A 13,230-nucleotide genomic window follows, 5' to 3' on the forward strand; every position below is an offset into this window, starting at 1 on the left:
GAATCTCATACAGTTGGCCTGGGCCCATCGACCCAGCCTGTCCAGGTCCCTCTGCAGAGCCTTCCTACCCTTGAGCAGATCAACACTGCCGCCCAACTTGGTGTCGTCTGCAAACTTACTGAGGGTGCACTCGATCCCCTCATCCAGATCATTGATAAAGATATTAAACAGAACTGGCCCCAATACTGAGCCCTGGGGAAGCAAGAAGCCTTGCTCTTAAAGTCTCAGCAAATACCCAAACTGAGGGGTGCTTGGTGATACACGTCTTGGGAGACAAGCTGTACTGCTAACGAAGATCTGTTTTCTGATGCTTCCAGTGGCAAACTTTATTCTGACAGTGTGTTTTCACCTATACTTAATGTTTTTTTTTCTCCTGCAGAGATGTGTGCATGTGTGTTAGCCCAAACGCTCTTTGGTGGGGCTTTGCTGCTCTTTAGCTCGGAGATTTGGTTAGAGCTATGTGAACTCACCGTGTAGTATGGCTTGGTTAGGATGGGAAAGGAGCAGGACTGAAACTTGGAGGACGAAAGAAGTTGAATGGAAAATATCTGGTAAGATTTTTCTATGAACTCCTGGGCTCTTCCAAGTGAGGGAGAAAAAGGATCAAAAATGAAGAACATTAAAGACAAATTGATGTCTGAACTGTCAGTTCAGGAAACTCCAGAGACAAACTGAATGGAAAGTTTTTGCCCTGAAGTCCCCATGGAATTTTTAAAGACAAATCTAAATGGAGAACAGCACGGATTAATGTCTTTGTCTACAGAAACGGAATAATTATTGGCAGCCAGGAAAGAAACTCCAGATTCTTGGCAGAAAAAGAAAGAGGTCCAGTTCAAAGACTTGAACTGAGTTGATTTAAAGTCTTTCAGGGGCAAATGTAAGATTTTTATATGTATAATAGAACAAATTTGTGGCAATGCAGAGGTGGGAAATGAAAAATGTTGGTTAGGGCTTGAAAATGTGTATACCTGTATTTGGTTTCTTTGAGTATTTTTGCAGGCTGGAATGATGTCTGAACATATGCCAAATGCATTGTTTACAGCAAGTAAGGTAATCACCTATAAGGGAATATAGAAGTTCCCACTTCTGATTGTGGTCTGTTACTTAATTTTAAAAGCAAGACTTACTTTGAGTATTTTAACAAAAGTGCAATTTCTATTTCACATTTTGATCTGAAATGAGAGGAAAGGTAGTTGATGCTGTCATCATCTCCCAGTTGAAAAATATATGTGGATTTTAGGTGCATAAAAGTTCACAATGATTTCTTGATTGCTGCGGGTGGTTTGGGTTTTTTTGTTGGCTGTGGTTTTTGGTTTTGGTTTGGGTTTTTTTTTTTTTTAGCAGATCATGCTGTTCTTTTGATCTATTTGATGCTGCTGGAATCATTAGGATGTTAGGCTGGTTTTACTTCCCTCCCTTCCATTCTCTGTAATCTGTATTGGTATCTAGTGAAGAGGGGGAAGTAAGGATTTTGCTTCAGTCCATTTGGGTCAAAATTCCTATGCTGTGCGAAGATTTCTGGTGAGGCCTTCACAGGCTTTTTAATATTGCTGGTTTCGTACCATCCTCTAGTTCTGCAGGGATGTGAGAGCGTGAGTCACGGACTGTATGCTCTGAGGCTTGTCAAGAGCGAGATCCTAGCAGGGGCAGTAGGCTGGACCTCTGTGTCCTTGAACCCTTCCCCTCCAACTCCCCTGTAAAGAAACTTCACAGGTCTGTCCAGTTTCGTTTCTCTTCAAATTAACCTGAAAGAAGGATGAATGCATATGGCTGTCACCAGTAGGGCTAGTTCACGCAGCTTAGCGGTGTAAGGTGTTTTTTAATGTCTGCTCTTCTGAAGAGAATTTGAACTGAGACACCAAAAGATAATGGGCAGGGGGAGAAAGCTTCACTTTTTCAAGCAGGAACATTGGCTTTTTTGTTACCTGGCTCCTGGGACTTGCCTATACACAGACTTGTTCTGAACAGCTCTCCCCGACACTTCTGTGAATAGAACAGGAGCTTCCAAAAATAATTTGATTTTTGAATCATCCGTTGCGTTTGAAATGCACGCCCTGCTTTAATAATAACAGACAGTTTTTAGGCATAGACAAGTTCTTGACAATTTGTTAAAAACAAAACTTTTTTAATGGAAATATTCTTTACTTTGAATGAACTTTTGAGAAATGTGCTTGGATCCAGACTGTGACTTGTGCATGAACAGTGAGGGCAAACCTGCAATACAGGCACTGGGACTCAAGAGGGATGCAGGACACTGAAACACACATCTCTTTTCTACCGGATTAAAAAATGAAAGCAAGTGTTGCAATCTTGACAACTTTAGCAAAACCAAAACAGTGTCTCAACCTACGTGTGTGTCCCCCAACTTCCCGTGTTCTCATATTTTAGCCAGCTTTACTCCACTGTTTGTTCATGGAAAAGACAGTTGTTTTATAATGTGAAGACCTTGACGTATAGCCTGCTTGAGAGTATGTTTTCCAAATTAAGTCATCTTAATCTCTCATTTCTTCAGTATAGAAGCATCCAGTTATGTTTGGGGTACAATTTTCTTGTGGGGAAGGGAGGTGGAGGAAAAAGAGTCAATCAAGAGCTGATCATGCACAGAGAAGAAAGTAGAGGAGACTTTTTCAAAAGGCCAAAAGGTCCAACTTAATCCCTGCTGATGCTGACAGTCCTGTGGAGATCAATATTCAGCAGACACAGCTATACCCTTCTGAGATTGTGCCTTGCCTTTCACTGGCAGCTCCTGCTCCGCATCCCTTTTGCTTGCCTGTCTGCTCTGTGGAGCTTGCCTGATCCCACTAAGGGGAACTGAGTACCAACTCTCAGCTGATGTCTCCCACGTCTTGCATTTTGTAGCTACGGGACTGAGAGAAATTGGGCTGAGAAGAAGGTAGCTGCCCTGGAAGGTTCAAGAGGGGCTAAAGTTGGTTTGGTTGCGAGCAGAGAGAGATCTAGAAACAGGGCTGCAGAAAGGCTTAGCAGAAGCAACCTGAGGACGGCTTCAGTAGAGAGGAGTCTTGGGAAACAAAGAGAAGAGCAAACCTGGGTAAGGACAGAGCTTGCTACTTAATGTAGAGCCTCAGCAGCTGATTTCACAGGAGAGGACATGGCATGAAATCCTGCACAAGAGGGCATAAAATGCAAAAGGTGGGCAATGTGTATGTATATAATCAAAAGGCAGCAAAATGTGAGACTACTTTGCCAGTGTGGGCTTGTGAGAGAGAAACTGGAAGTACTGTACCAGGAGAGCATAGTGAACCTTTTTTGAAGATAGTACTTGATAGACCTTTAGCTTGAAACAGTCTTTTGTCCAGCTGGCAGAAACAGAACTTTTAATTGTCTGGAAAAGACCATCTATACCTATTCTAAGTCCTATTGCATGGACTTCTCCCTTGGTGAAGGAAGGACTGGTCCTCCCACACCAGTCCAGTGACAACCAGCTATTGCTACTGCTCAGCCTGGAGAGGGCAAGGTCATCTGCAAAGAACTTAGTCTGTGCTGTCGTGTTCTTCTGGAAGTAGAAGGCTTTTGCTCTGGTCATCTGTAGCCAAAGCCCCTGCACCATCAAAGGAAGATGCCAGGGACAGCAGGGAATACAGCCTGATTCTGAGAGGGAGAGTGAATTCATCACAAAATTATCTTCTTGGGCATCCTGAACAAAAAGCAACATATAAAGCAGCCAGGGATTCAAATGTATGTTACCCAAACCACCTGTATCAAATCAAGCTACTCTAAGAACTTGTCTTCTATCGACAGATGATTTTGGAAGGCCTCCTTTAAATGTTGTTCTCCTGTGGAGCAGCATTTTGGAGGCAGCTCTGCAGCGTCTATCAGGTTCATCAAGTGCTGCAGTACAAAATGGGAGCTGTCCGTACTCCTGCTGGTCCCCGTGGTGGCTGGTGCAAAGACACCAGAGGCAGGGCTGCGAGAACAGAGTAGAAAATAAGTTTGATAACGTGGATTTATGTTTGGGGATTTTTTTTATTTTTTTTTGCTGGAGGCTGCGGGGCTGACAGAGGAGGGGGTCTGTCCCTGCTGCCTCCAAAATGTTAAAAAATAATAATAATAATACTGTAACGGTCTCCAGTGCTGCTGCTGATTTGGTACAACACAAATTTGCTATTCTCCCTCAGCATTCTGTTCTCTGTCCAGCCGAAAAACAATCCAAAATCCCTACCCGCAGAATTAAAAGAAATAAAATGATTTCTTCAGCCTTCTGTGGGGCCCGTCGGCTGGACTAATGCCGGTATGAGGCCGTTGGGCCTGCCTGCCTCCCCGGGCTGGCCTGCCCTGCCATCGCCCGGCCACGTGGCCTTGCTTTGCAGAGGGACGCTGCTCAAATACATGAGATAACTGTCTTACGCTGCCCTGAGGAGAAACTGGGAATAATTTGAGGTAAATATCTAGTAATAAAGGTTAATAATTAATGAGTGAGGACATAGCCTAGCTTAATAACTCCTGTTTTCTGACTGCCAGTTTCTGTTCCGGGACAGGAAAAGTGATTTTTCTGCTTTAATTCAAGGTGAATGCTGCACTCTGCTTTGCCTCCCTGCTCATTTAGGATTTAGGTAATAGATAGTTAAGGCAGTCTGAAATATTTTTGCAGCTAGCTAGTCCATGAATTATAGCAGATTTTGCGTATTTTTGGAGGGGTTTGAGGCAGAAATGTTTACAACAGCTTGCAGAAAGGACAGGACTTGCTTTTGTAAAATTCTCCTTGATATGCCAGCATCTGGGTACTTCAGTCTCGCTGCTAATCAGTCTGCAGGTTTCAGAAACATTATTATACTTCTTTTTGTCTGTCGTGTCCCCTGTTTCTGGAGGCGAGGAGAGGTAAGACCTTCAAACCCGGCAGAAGCACAAAGCACTTGTTCGCATTTTCAGACAGAGCTCCAGCTCCAAGCTGCACAGTTGACAGAGGCTAGCTATGTTTGCATCTTGCTAGCTCTTTTCAATTTATTTTTGTCACCTCACAAGTACCTTCTTCTCTGTCCCACTATATTCTAAAGAAAACTTTGAAGAAAGACAGCAAAGGACAAGGTGATAACATTACACGATCTTAGATGGCTTTTTAAGGATGTTATGAGACTCCAAATCATCCCTTTGGTGCAGGAAAGGGAAATCTTTTATTTGAAGAAAGGTTGCAGACATCTCTAAACCCTGGAGCTTTGGGGGATGGTTTATTCCACGTTTTCATTTTGCTGAAGTTTAAGATAAATTTTTCTATCAAAATTTCTCTGTATAATTGAGCAATAAAGTCAGCATGCTGAGGAGCCGTGGATGGCTTCACTTTCTACAGTTCTTACAAGAAAAGATCAGGAACAGGCGAGGCTTGTTAATTTGCGTTACAAGAAAGGCCAGTGTACTGGCTTGTCTGTCACTGCAGTATTTCATCCATCTGCCAGGCTTTCTCTCTGCATCCGGCTGAGTTGAGCAATGTGGCTGTGTTGATTTCTGTCTGCAACACAGGGGGTTTCACTGGACAGATATTATGTTATTCTAATCATCTTTATGACATGAACAGGGAAAAAAAAAAAGCCAAAACTGAGTGTGTGCCTGATATGTGCCTGTTGTGCTGACACACAACTTCTGTTGCAACTAGTGGGAAAGCATGGTTGACTTTGGCTTAGCACCCCGGTCTTACTGCACCTTACAGCACAAGTACTGATTTTTTTTTTTTAATTGTAACTTGTGATTGTGCAAAGGTGTTAGTTTGACTTTTTTTTAATTGCTCTTTCAGAGGCTCCAAGCTTTTGCTCGGGATAAACAAACTGTTCTGGTGAGTGCTGGACTTGAAGTCTTCGCACCTGAGTATGGTCGTACTGAGGAAGTGACCAGCTTTGCTGATAAAATCTGTGAGCTTGAGACACTTGTAAGTAAAAGGGTGGTTAGAAAGTCAGATTAACCTTGCGCTATATTAAGGCAACTATAGGACCAATAAAATAAGCATTAGCAACCCAAGAAAACCTGGAATTTCAAAATGTCTACTGTATCAACCCAGACAGGACTTGGCAGTAATTGCTGTAGGATATCTAAATTAAGCAATGAGGTTTCTGTTGTGGCAATTGTTAGGGAAGATTTTTGCAACATACATCAATTCCTCCAGGACCCAAATGCACTTTTCCTTTCAAGGGGGAGTTGTGGGCATTCAGATCCTTGCAGACAAGTTACTGAGGCCCTAAATCAGCAAAACACTTTTAAGCATATCCTTAAGCACTTTGTTGATGAAGGGGAGACATAATCTCTTAATTATCTGTGCTGAACAGAGAGCTGGGAGGCTCCTTGAGTATCTTTTAAAACACTCATACACTAGCTGTGCCCTGAAATGCAGAGCCTGAGGAGCTGCTGCCTTACCCTCTAGCTGCACTTGTCTTCTGTGAATGTGCTCGCTAACCTTCAAGTAAATGGTGCCTTACATCTGACTCTTTGTGGGAATTTTGCCTATCCTGAGTGCTTATCGGTTTAGAAGAATAGGCATAATGCTGTATTCAGCTTTAACTAGAGCACTTTGATAACTGTCCATTTTATCCAAATACTGCTGAGTGTGGGATTATTAAATAATCTGAAAGACAAATGGAGGATGAAGCCAGGAGGGGAACTGACTTTTATGTGTTCTTTTATGTGTTCGCATCTGTAGCCAAACCAGGCGTTGGTAGATACTTCAGCCCTATCAGCGCAGCCAGCACTTTGGAGTTCTCCGCAGGAGGCAGAAAAAGAACGAAAAGAAAGCCCCGCATCCCCTCCCCAAAGCAGCAGGCAATTACAGCTGTTCTGAAGGAGAAGGTTTGTGTCAGCAGATCTTACATAGCTATGCTCAGAAAGTTTGTGTCAGCAGCCATAAAAGCTGGCCTGTCAGCATTTCTTTTATTCCATACACAAAATGCATATTACTGAACAATTATGCCAAAGACAGGGAATATTTCTTGATAACGCAACTTGGAAGTAGTGTCTTCCTGTGTGAGCGATTCATGTCATGTGCCACAGAAATCTGTGTGGGTTTATATGCAAATCCTTGTTGCTGGTACTTAGTGTAAGATTGCGTTGGAAGCCAAGTCATTTGGTGTTGCATCCTGGCCAAGGTAGTCTTGGCCTGACCCAAAGTCCATGGAAATTAGTGAATTCCTGGTAATTCTAACGAGCTTCCAAGCGTGCCCTAAAAAAAGCATATTCATTATGAGGGAAATTTGGTGATGCTTAGATTTTTGGCCTCCAAAGTCTTCAGAGAATACGTAAAAAGCACAGTGATTTCAGTGTGCAGTTGGGATCTAGCTGTTACAAAAGGCAGGACAGAGAGCTGGGATGAATTTTGAATACAAACTGATTTACTGCTTTAATATATGTTTATTGCTCTATCTCAACCACCATTTAACTGTGTTTTGGCTGTCTCCATTAAGATAGATATTTTTAGTCCTCCTTTGTCAGAGGTCACAGTTCAGAGCAAATATTTTATTAAATAACATAGATGGAGAAACAGAATTGGGTTTTAATTTCACTTTTTATTGAATGAGCCCTGCTTTTCTGTCCTGTGAATAAGCAACAATTTGCTGCACAGTCCTCATCTCTGCTTACTGGCAAGCACAAGTTTAAGAAACAAACAAAAAACCCAAGCAAAAAGTCATGTTTGGAGTAGTTAAGGAAGCAGGAGAAGAGGAGCATAAAATCCCCAGACACTCTATGTGAATTTAATCTCTGTCCATGTACAGGAGCTTGACTAATTAACTGCATGAGGCTCCAAGTCTGATTTCTGAAACTAATACAGACCTCTGTCTGGACACGGGGACTCTGGTGATCCAAATCAGCGTAGAAATTGCTCTGATGCTGAGATCTACCTTGCCGACTTGTAGGTTGTTACCAGTCTGCTGCTGGAGGTTACCACTGCCAGCCACTCAGCTGGCACAGCAGGTTTTATAAGGCCTCCTCTTTTAAGCAGCCTTCGGTGGTATTTACGATAGATCTGGATGCCTATGCAAGGTAGTGAAGGGAGTGCAAGGATAAGGCGTGCCGAGAAGTGTGCTGCCAGGCCACTGGTCCAGCTGGGTAGGGGGTCACCCTAACAACTTTAAAAAAAAACAAAAAAACAAAAAAACCACCACCAAAAAAACCACCAACCAAAATAACCCACAACAACAACACAACAAGCACTGCCAACAATAACAACAAATTCTGTGCCAGCTGCTCTGCAGCAGGCATCTGACCACAGCTGAAGCCAGACTTAAAGGAAGACAGTGTCTACCTAAGAGCTAGTATCGATTTAACAAAACGATGCCAAAGGGTGCAAGTTAGAAGAAATGTTTTCATGGAGTTGCAGTTTTGTCTTCCTTTTTCTCTTTTCCTTTCCTTTTTCTCTTTTCCTTTCCTTTTTCTCTTTTCCTTTCCTTTTTCTCTTTTCCTTTCCTTTTTCTCTGACTTAAACCTTCTCAACCTGAAATCAGGATACTCTCACAGAAGAGAGGAAAAAAAAAAATCAAACAGTTATGTAAACAGTATTTTCTGTTTTTTCCATGGGCCTTCTAGCAGTTTGGTATTCAGTCAAAAACAAATACATTGATTTTATCCATGTCAGAAAGAGTCTGGCATGCTTCAAAGCCCCGTGACTACTCTCTAGCTTAATGTATTTTTACTTTTTTATGTATATAGGTTTTATTTCTTTCCAGCAAACGTGAACTATTTTTTGTTTTCCTTCATGAGTCTGAGAATTTTTCCATTCATTTCAATGAGAAGTGCGCAGGGCCTCTCACGCTGTCTCTTACAGGGCAGCACTGATCTCTTCTTGTGTTTTGGAGGGAGGTGAATGGATGTTGTAGCTTTGTCTAACCAGAGGAGCCAAGCTTTTGTGCTTGCAGTTCATTCCAGGACATCTTTTTCAGCATTACTTATCCATAAATGCTAACCTGTTGGTGGAAGGGGGAGGGAGGGGGCAATATACTCTTGTGGCAGATGTATTGGGGAACAGAATGACATTGCTTTTTCTGAGGTTAATAACGGAACAACAGGTTTTGTTGTGTTGTATTTATGAAAGGAATGACCCAATTATTAATTTTTAGCCATTTATGCAGACACAGTCCTGTTCATCTCACAAAATGCAAAGAAATACCCTGAGGACTAACTGCAGATGTTTCTGTATAAGCTAAAGCATAATTCTTTAGAATATCGTCCCATCTTGAATACCTCCCCACCAAAGGACTGAGTTGATAGTCATGTCCAGTGTTTACCTGTTTTCTCAAAACCTCCTCTACAGTGGTACCTTAACACCTCTCGTGCAGGATACTGTATACCTTCTCTCATGCAGGTTCATAGTGTCCTGCACTGCCCAAGTACATTGGTAGGTACCACAGTGTTTTCATTATCTTCCTCATCTGCATACATAACTCCCTGCAGATTATATAGAAGCTAAACTGTCCTCTCCATTGGTTAATGGTATCCATGAAGTGGGTGAAACTGGAGGAGAGAAGCTTCTGAGAGTTTCTAATCCTGTAATCTTTCAACAATTCGAATAATTTTAGTGACTTGTGAAAAGATACAAGCGCCAAATGTTTTGCTTTTCCTTTCACTTTGACAATCAGATAACAAAACCCAACAAATTAGGCCCGAAATGGCTGAAAAACACCTCTAGTTGCCTAGGAGGGAGGAAAGGAAGGGGATCAATTGAGGCACTTGTAAAGCAGTCACAAAGTTTACTTTCTGTCCAGCCCACCATAGTGTCTTCAAAACCACTTTTTCCTGATACAGAGCTTAAACTGATTTTTTTCAGCTTTAGCTCTTTACACTATTACAACTAATCTCCAGTGGAAATATTTCTCTGTGAATATTTATATAGTTATCTAGCTGTTCCTTTAATTCTTCTCCCTTTAGGCCAAATAAATTTAGTTCTTGTCATCTTACTTTCAAAGTTGTATTTTTAAATAATAAAGCAGTGTTAAATATAGTTGAAAGCGGACAACATAATGCATCTGAGATTTCACAATAATTTAGGCTTTTGGAGACAATAGTGTCCATTTTACTAAGACCAGTAATCCAATATTATTAATTAGTTCCTTGTCAGAAGTTTTTGAACATTTGAAATAATAACCATTTTTTTAAATAATTTACTGTGTGCTACTGGCATGTAAAAGCCTATCGCCAGACTTTACGTAAATTCTCCATCCTGTTTTAATACTAATTACAATGAGAACTTGAATGTTTAATTTTTAAACGCTGAATTAATTTTTCCTTTTGCTTGTTAAAACACTGAAATAGCTTGGAAACTCTTGTGACATCTGACATGGGACTTCATGGTGCCTGGTGGAAAGTGTTGCATGTTTCCTCACATCCTGCTCTGGCAATATTAATGCTATTCATTCTTTAGCAAGTGGGACTGGGAAGAAGTCCAGGTTTATCTGTCTTTTCCTGGGGGGAACTGGAAGATCCAGGAGATTATGGGATTTGGAGATTCGTAACTTCTAAAGCATTTGTTTGAATTGCTAGTAACTGAAAAGTTTAATATACTAAATATATTTGGAAAGCCCTCTTACTTACAATTTGTATACCAAATGGTATCCTGCAGTAAGCTTTTTAGTGGGCACTCTCTCCTGGAAAAGTCACGCAGAAGTTAACAAAGATGTCATGACTGGAATTTGACTGAAATTAGCTCTTAGCTCAATGATACATCATTGCCTATTTGATGTGTTTACTATAATTTTTACACACAGTATTGCTAAGTCATTACCTGGTAGTATATATAGATCTTCTGATTAGCTCAGATTCATAGATACTCTGTTGAAATGAAAAGTGGAAATGATGAGGATTGGAGGTTTATCGCTGCTTCCTCTCTAAGATCTTGACTACCACTGGTTAAAACTTCTGAGTGCACTTCAAGGCAGAGTTACTGAGATGACTGCACCAAGACTAAAAAATATTCTTAAGATGGATCTTTTTAATGGTTTGACCAATAATTTGAGCTTTGCAAACTCATGCCTTTGGCTCCAAGCGCTGCATATTTTAAAGCAGGCTCATAATGAGTGATAGAAATTTTCCTTTTCCAGGTGACATCCTAGATACATTGCCAATATACCTAGTTTAAATTTACTAAGCAAGTAAGCAATAAAATAAAGTCTACAGAGGTATATAAAACTAGGGTTGCTTGGATTTACTGCCAATAGATACATGATGAGTATGATTAAGAGGCACTTTATGCTGACTTTCTAATAAGTCTCTGCTAAAATATGTATTTCAGGCAGTTCTGTCAGCTTTATTGTTACTTTCTAATTTTGGTCTAAAGATTTTTATCAGATGCAATTGTTCTCTTTGGGGATTATAGGATGCATAAATTTCTCAAGATGAGAGTTTCTGTGATTCATTTTTCTTGGGCTCTGTTGGTTAAGATGAAACTCCTTACCAGTATCTGTAGTGTTGTCTTTTACTCTGAATTCTTTTTTTAAAATCTTCAGTTTGATTTAATATTACTTATAGCATAGAAAAAAGTTTCCTTCCTGTATGAGTGCAGGAGGTCGGTATACTGGTTTGAATAAAGGAAGCCTTATTCTTTTCATTGTTGGAAAGAAATTGGGTTTGAATTCCCATACTCTTGTGTGTATTGCAACTGAGTACAGCCTGATTGTGCTGAAAGAAGCTAGAAACTGAAGCCCTCTGTGAAAACCTACTGCCCTAAAATTAAATGTATATTGTTTTGTCTTCATTTTCAAGATGAAAGCAATTTAAGCCTTATGTCTTTAAAATAAATATTAAAACTATATGCATCTTGCCCATGAGGTACATGTGGTTTGATTGTCCTGCATAGGCACCTGCTGCCTTAGGCCTGTCTGGCTTCTTGCTTCTGGTCCAAAAGGGCACTGGTATCTCATGACTCCAGTGTCACACCAGCCAGCCCTGTGTAGACATAACTACACTGAAGACTGCCTCTAATGTCTAGAAAGACTTTATAGAAGAAAAAAATAGAAGACTAAATTTTGCCGTTTCTTGGAAACAGGTGGATGAAAGCTGATACAGGTTTTAGTTTAATTTCTTGTAAAATGCTTTGACTTCCCAGCAACAGCCCACAGAAGCAACAAGAATCTATGGGCTCAGTTCAGATCCCCAAGCACAGGTGTCCAGTTATTTACTAGGTATCCTGCCTGGCCTCCAGCTGCTGCTCCAGAAGGCTCTAAGTTTCTGTAAAATCCCGTGTCCTATCTACCAACTTTGTGTGGGTGTTCTGGTTGCAACAGTGTCTGTTGTGGGTCAAGCTGAATCAATCTCCAAGGTCTTTTGACTATGTCTGCCTTGGCTTTACAGGTAGGTCACATACCCAGCTCTCAGGCAGACATGGTTAGGTGTCCAGTGCTAGCCAAGATGCCCTTGTGTCATCGTCCTGGTTCCCAGCTACTGCTCCAAAAGGACGCCGGTCTCACAAAAGTCTCATGTCATATCTGCCAGCCCTGCCTAGACATCTCAGATACTCCAGAGTGTCTCAGTTGTATTAGACACTGTTTCATCTAAGAAGTTGGTGTCAAAGCAGAGGCCCCTGCTCTATCTGTTACCAAACAGGTAATTCTGTCCTATTGTCCTTTTGGAGAAGAGATTCATAAGGACAATCTGGTAGCCCATTCCACCTTCAGGAAACTATATCTAGTAAGGGACAGGATTCAGTTCACCTAACCTTAGAGACCAAACTCTTAGCTAGTCTACAGTGGGAGTCTAGATAACTAACTTGGTGATATAAACACCTTGAAAGGGTTTTGTGCTGAGGAGGTGCCTGAGATGAGTGAGATGATGGTGCCTGCTTCTTCCTTGCGACTGAAGAGGAAACCTAGATGACTAATTTGAACTGCAGCCTCAGAGTGTATGTCTACATGGTATGCTAAAGAAACTGTAATTAGACTGCAAGTGTGCACTAAGGCAACAGCCAGGCATACTGTCCAGATAGCCCAGGAACTCAAGTGTCCCGGGTGCTTTGTCTGATGGTGTGTCAGGCACTGTGCTGCCGCAAGCATCTGGGGACTGTCTTTGAGATAGCAGTGGGGGAAGGAGGTGGCATGGGCCATGTTCATGGCCACTCAGGAGAGGACTCTTTCTGGGCAGCATAGGTATGGCTTTACGACATTGCCATCAAAGACATGAAGGCAGCTATGCAGGCATGCCCAGGTCCAAATCAATGTCTGGAGTGGATGTGGCCAGGCAGTTGCTGACTGGAGGTGTGAAGGGCTTGGGAAACTGTGCAGTAGTTAACCTCTCCCTTACAACACCCACTGT

At 41.6% G+C, this 13,230-nt stretch overlaps 1 protein-coding gene across 1 annotated transcript in view; it reads left to right on the top strand.

Annotated features, from left to right (window-relative positions):
* Positions 1-4,243: 4,243 nt before the first annotated feature.
* The window catches only part of OGFRL1 (opioid growth factor receptor-like 1), a 36,219-nt gene continuing 27,232 nt past the window's right edge, over positions 4,244-13,230 (top strand). Inside the window, exons 1-2 of the mRNA XM_009333243.1 lie at positions 4,244-4,249; positions 5,744-5,875. Of these exons, the coding sequence (XP_009331518.1) occupies positions 4,244-4,249; positions 5,744-5,875 (138 nt within the window). The remainder of the gene's footprint in view (positions 4,250-5,743; positions 5,876-13,230) is intronic.

This window comes from Pygoscelis adeliae, unplaced genomic scaffold (assembly GCF_000699105.1).
Source record: "Pygoscelis adeliae isolate BGI_AS28 unplaced genomic scaffold, ASM69910v1 Scaffold57, whole genome shotgun sequence".
Lineage (NCBI taxonomy): Eukaryota > Metazoa > Chordata > Aves > Sphenisciformes > Spheniscidae > Pygoscelis > Pygoscelis adeliae.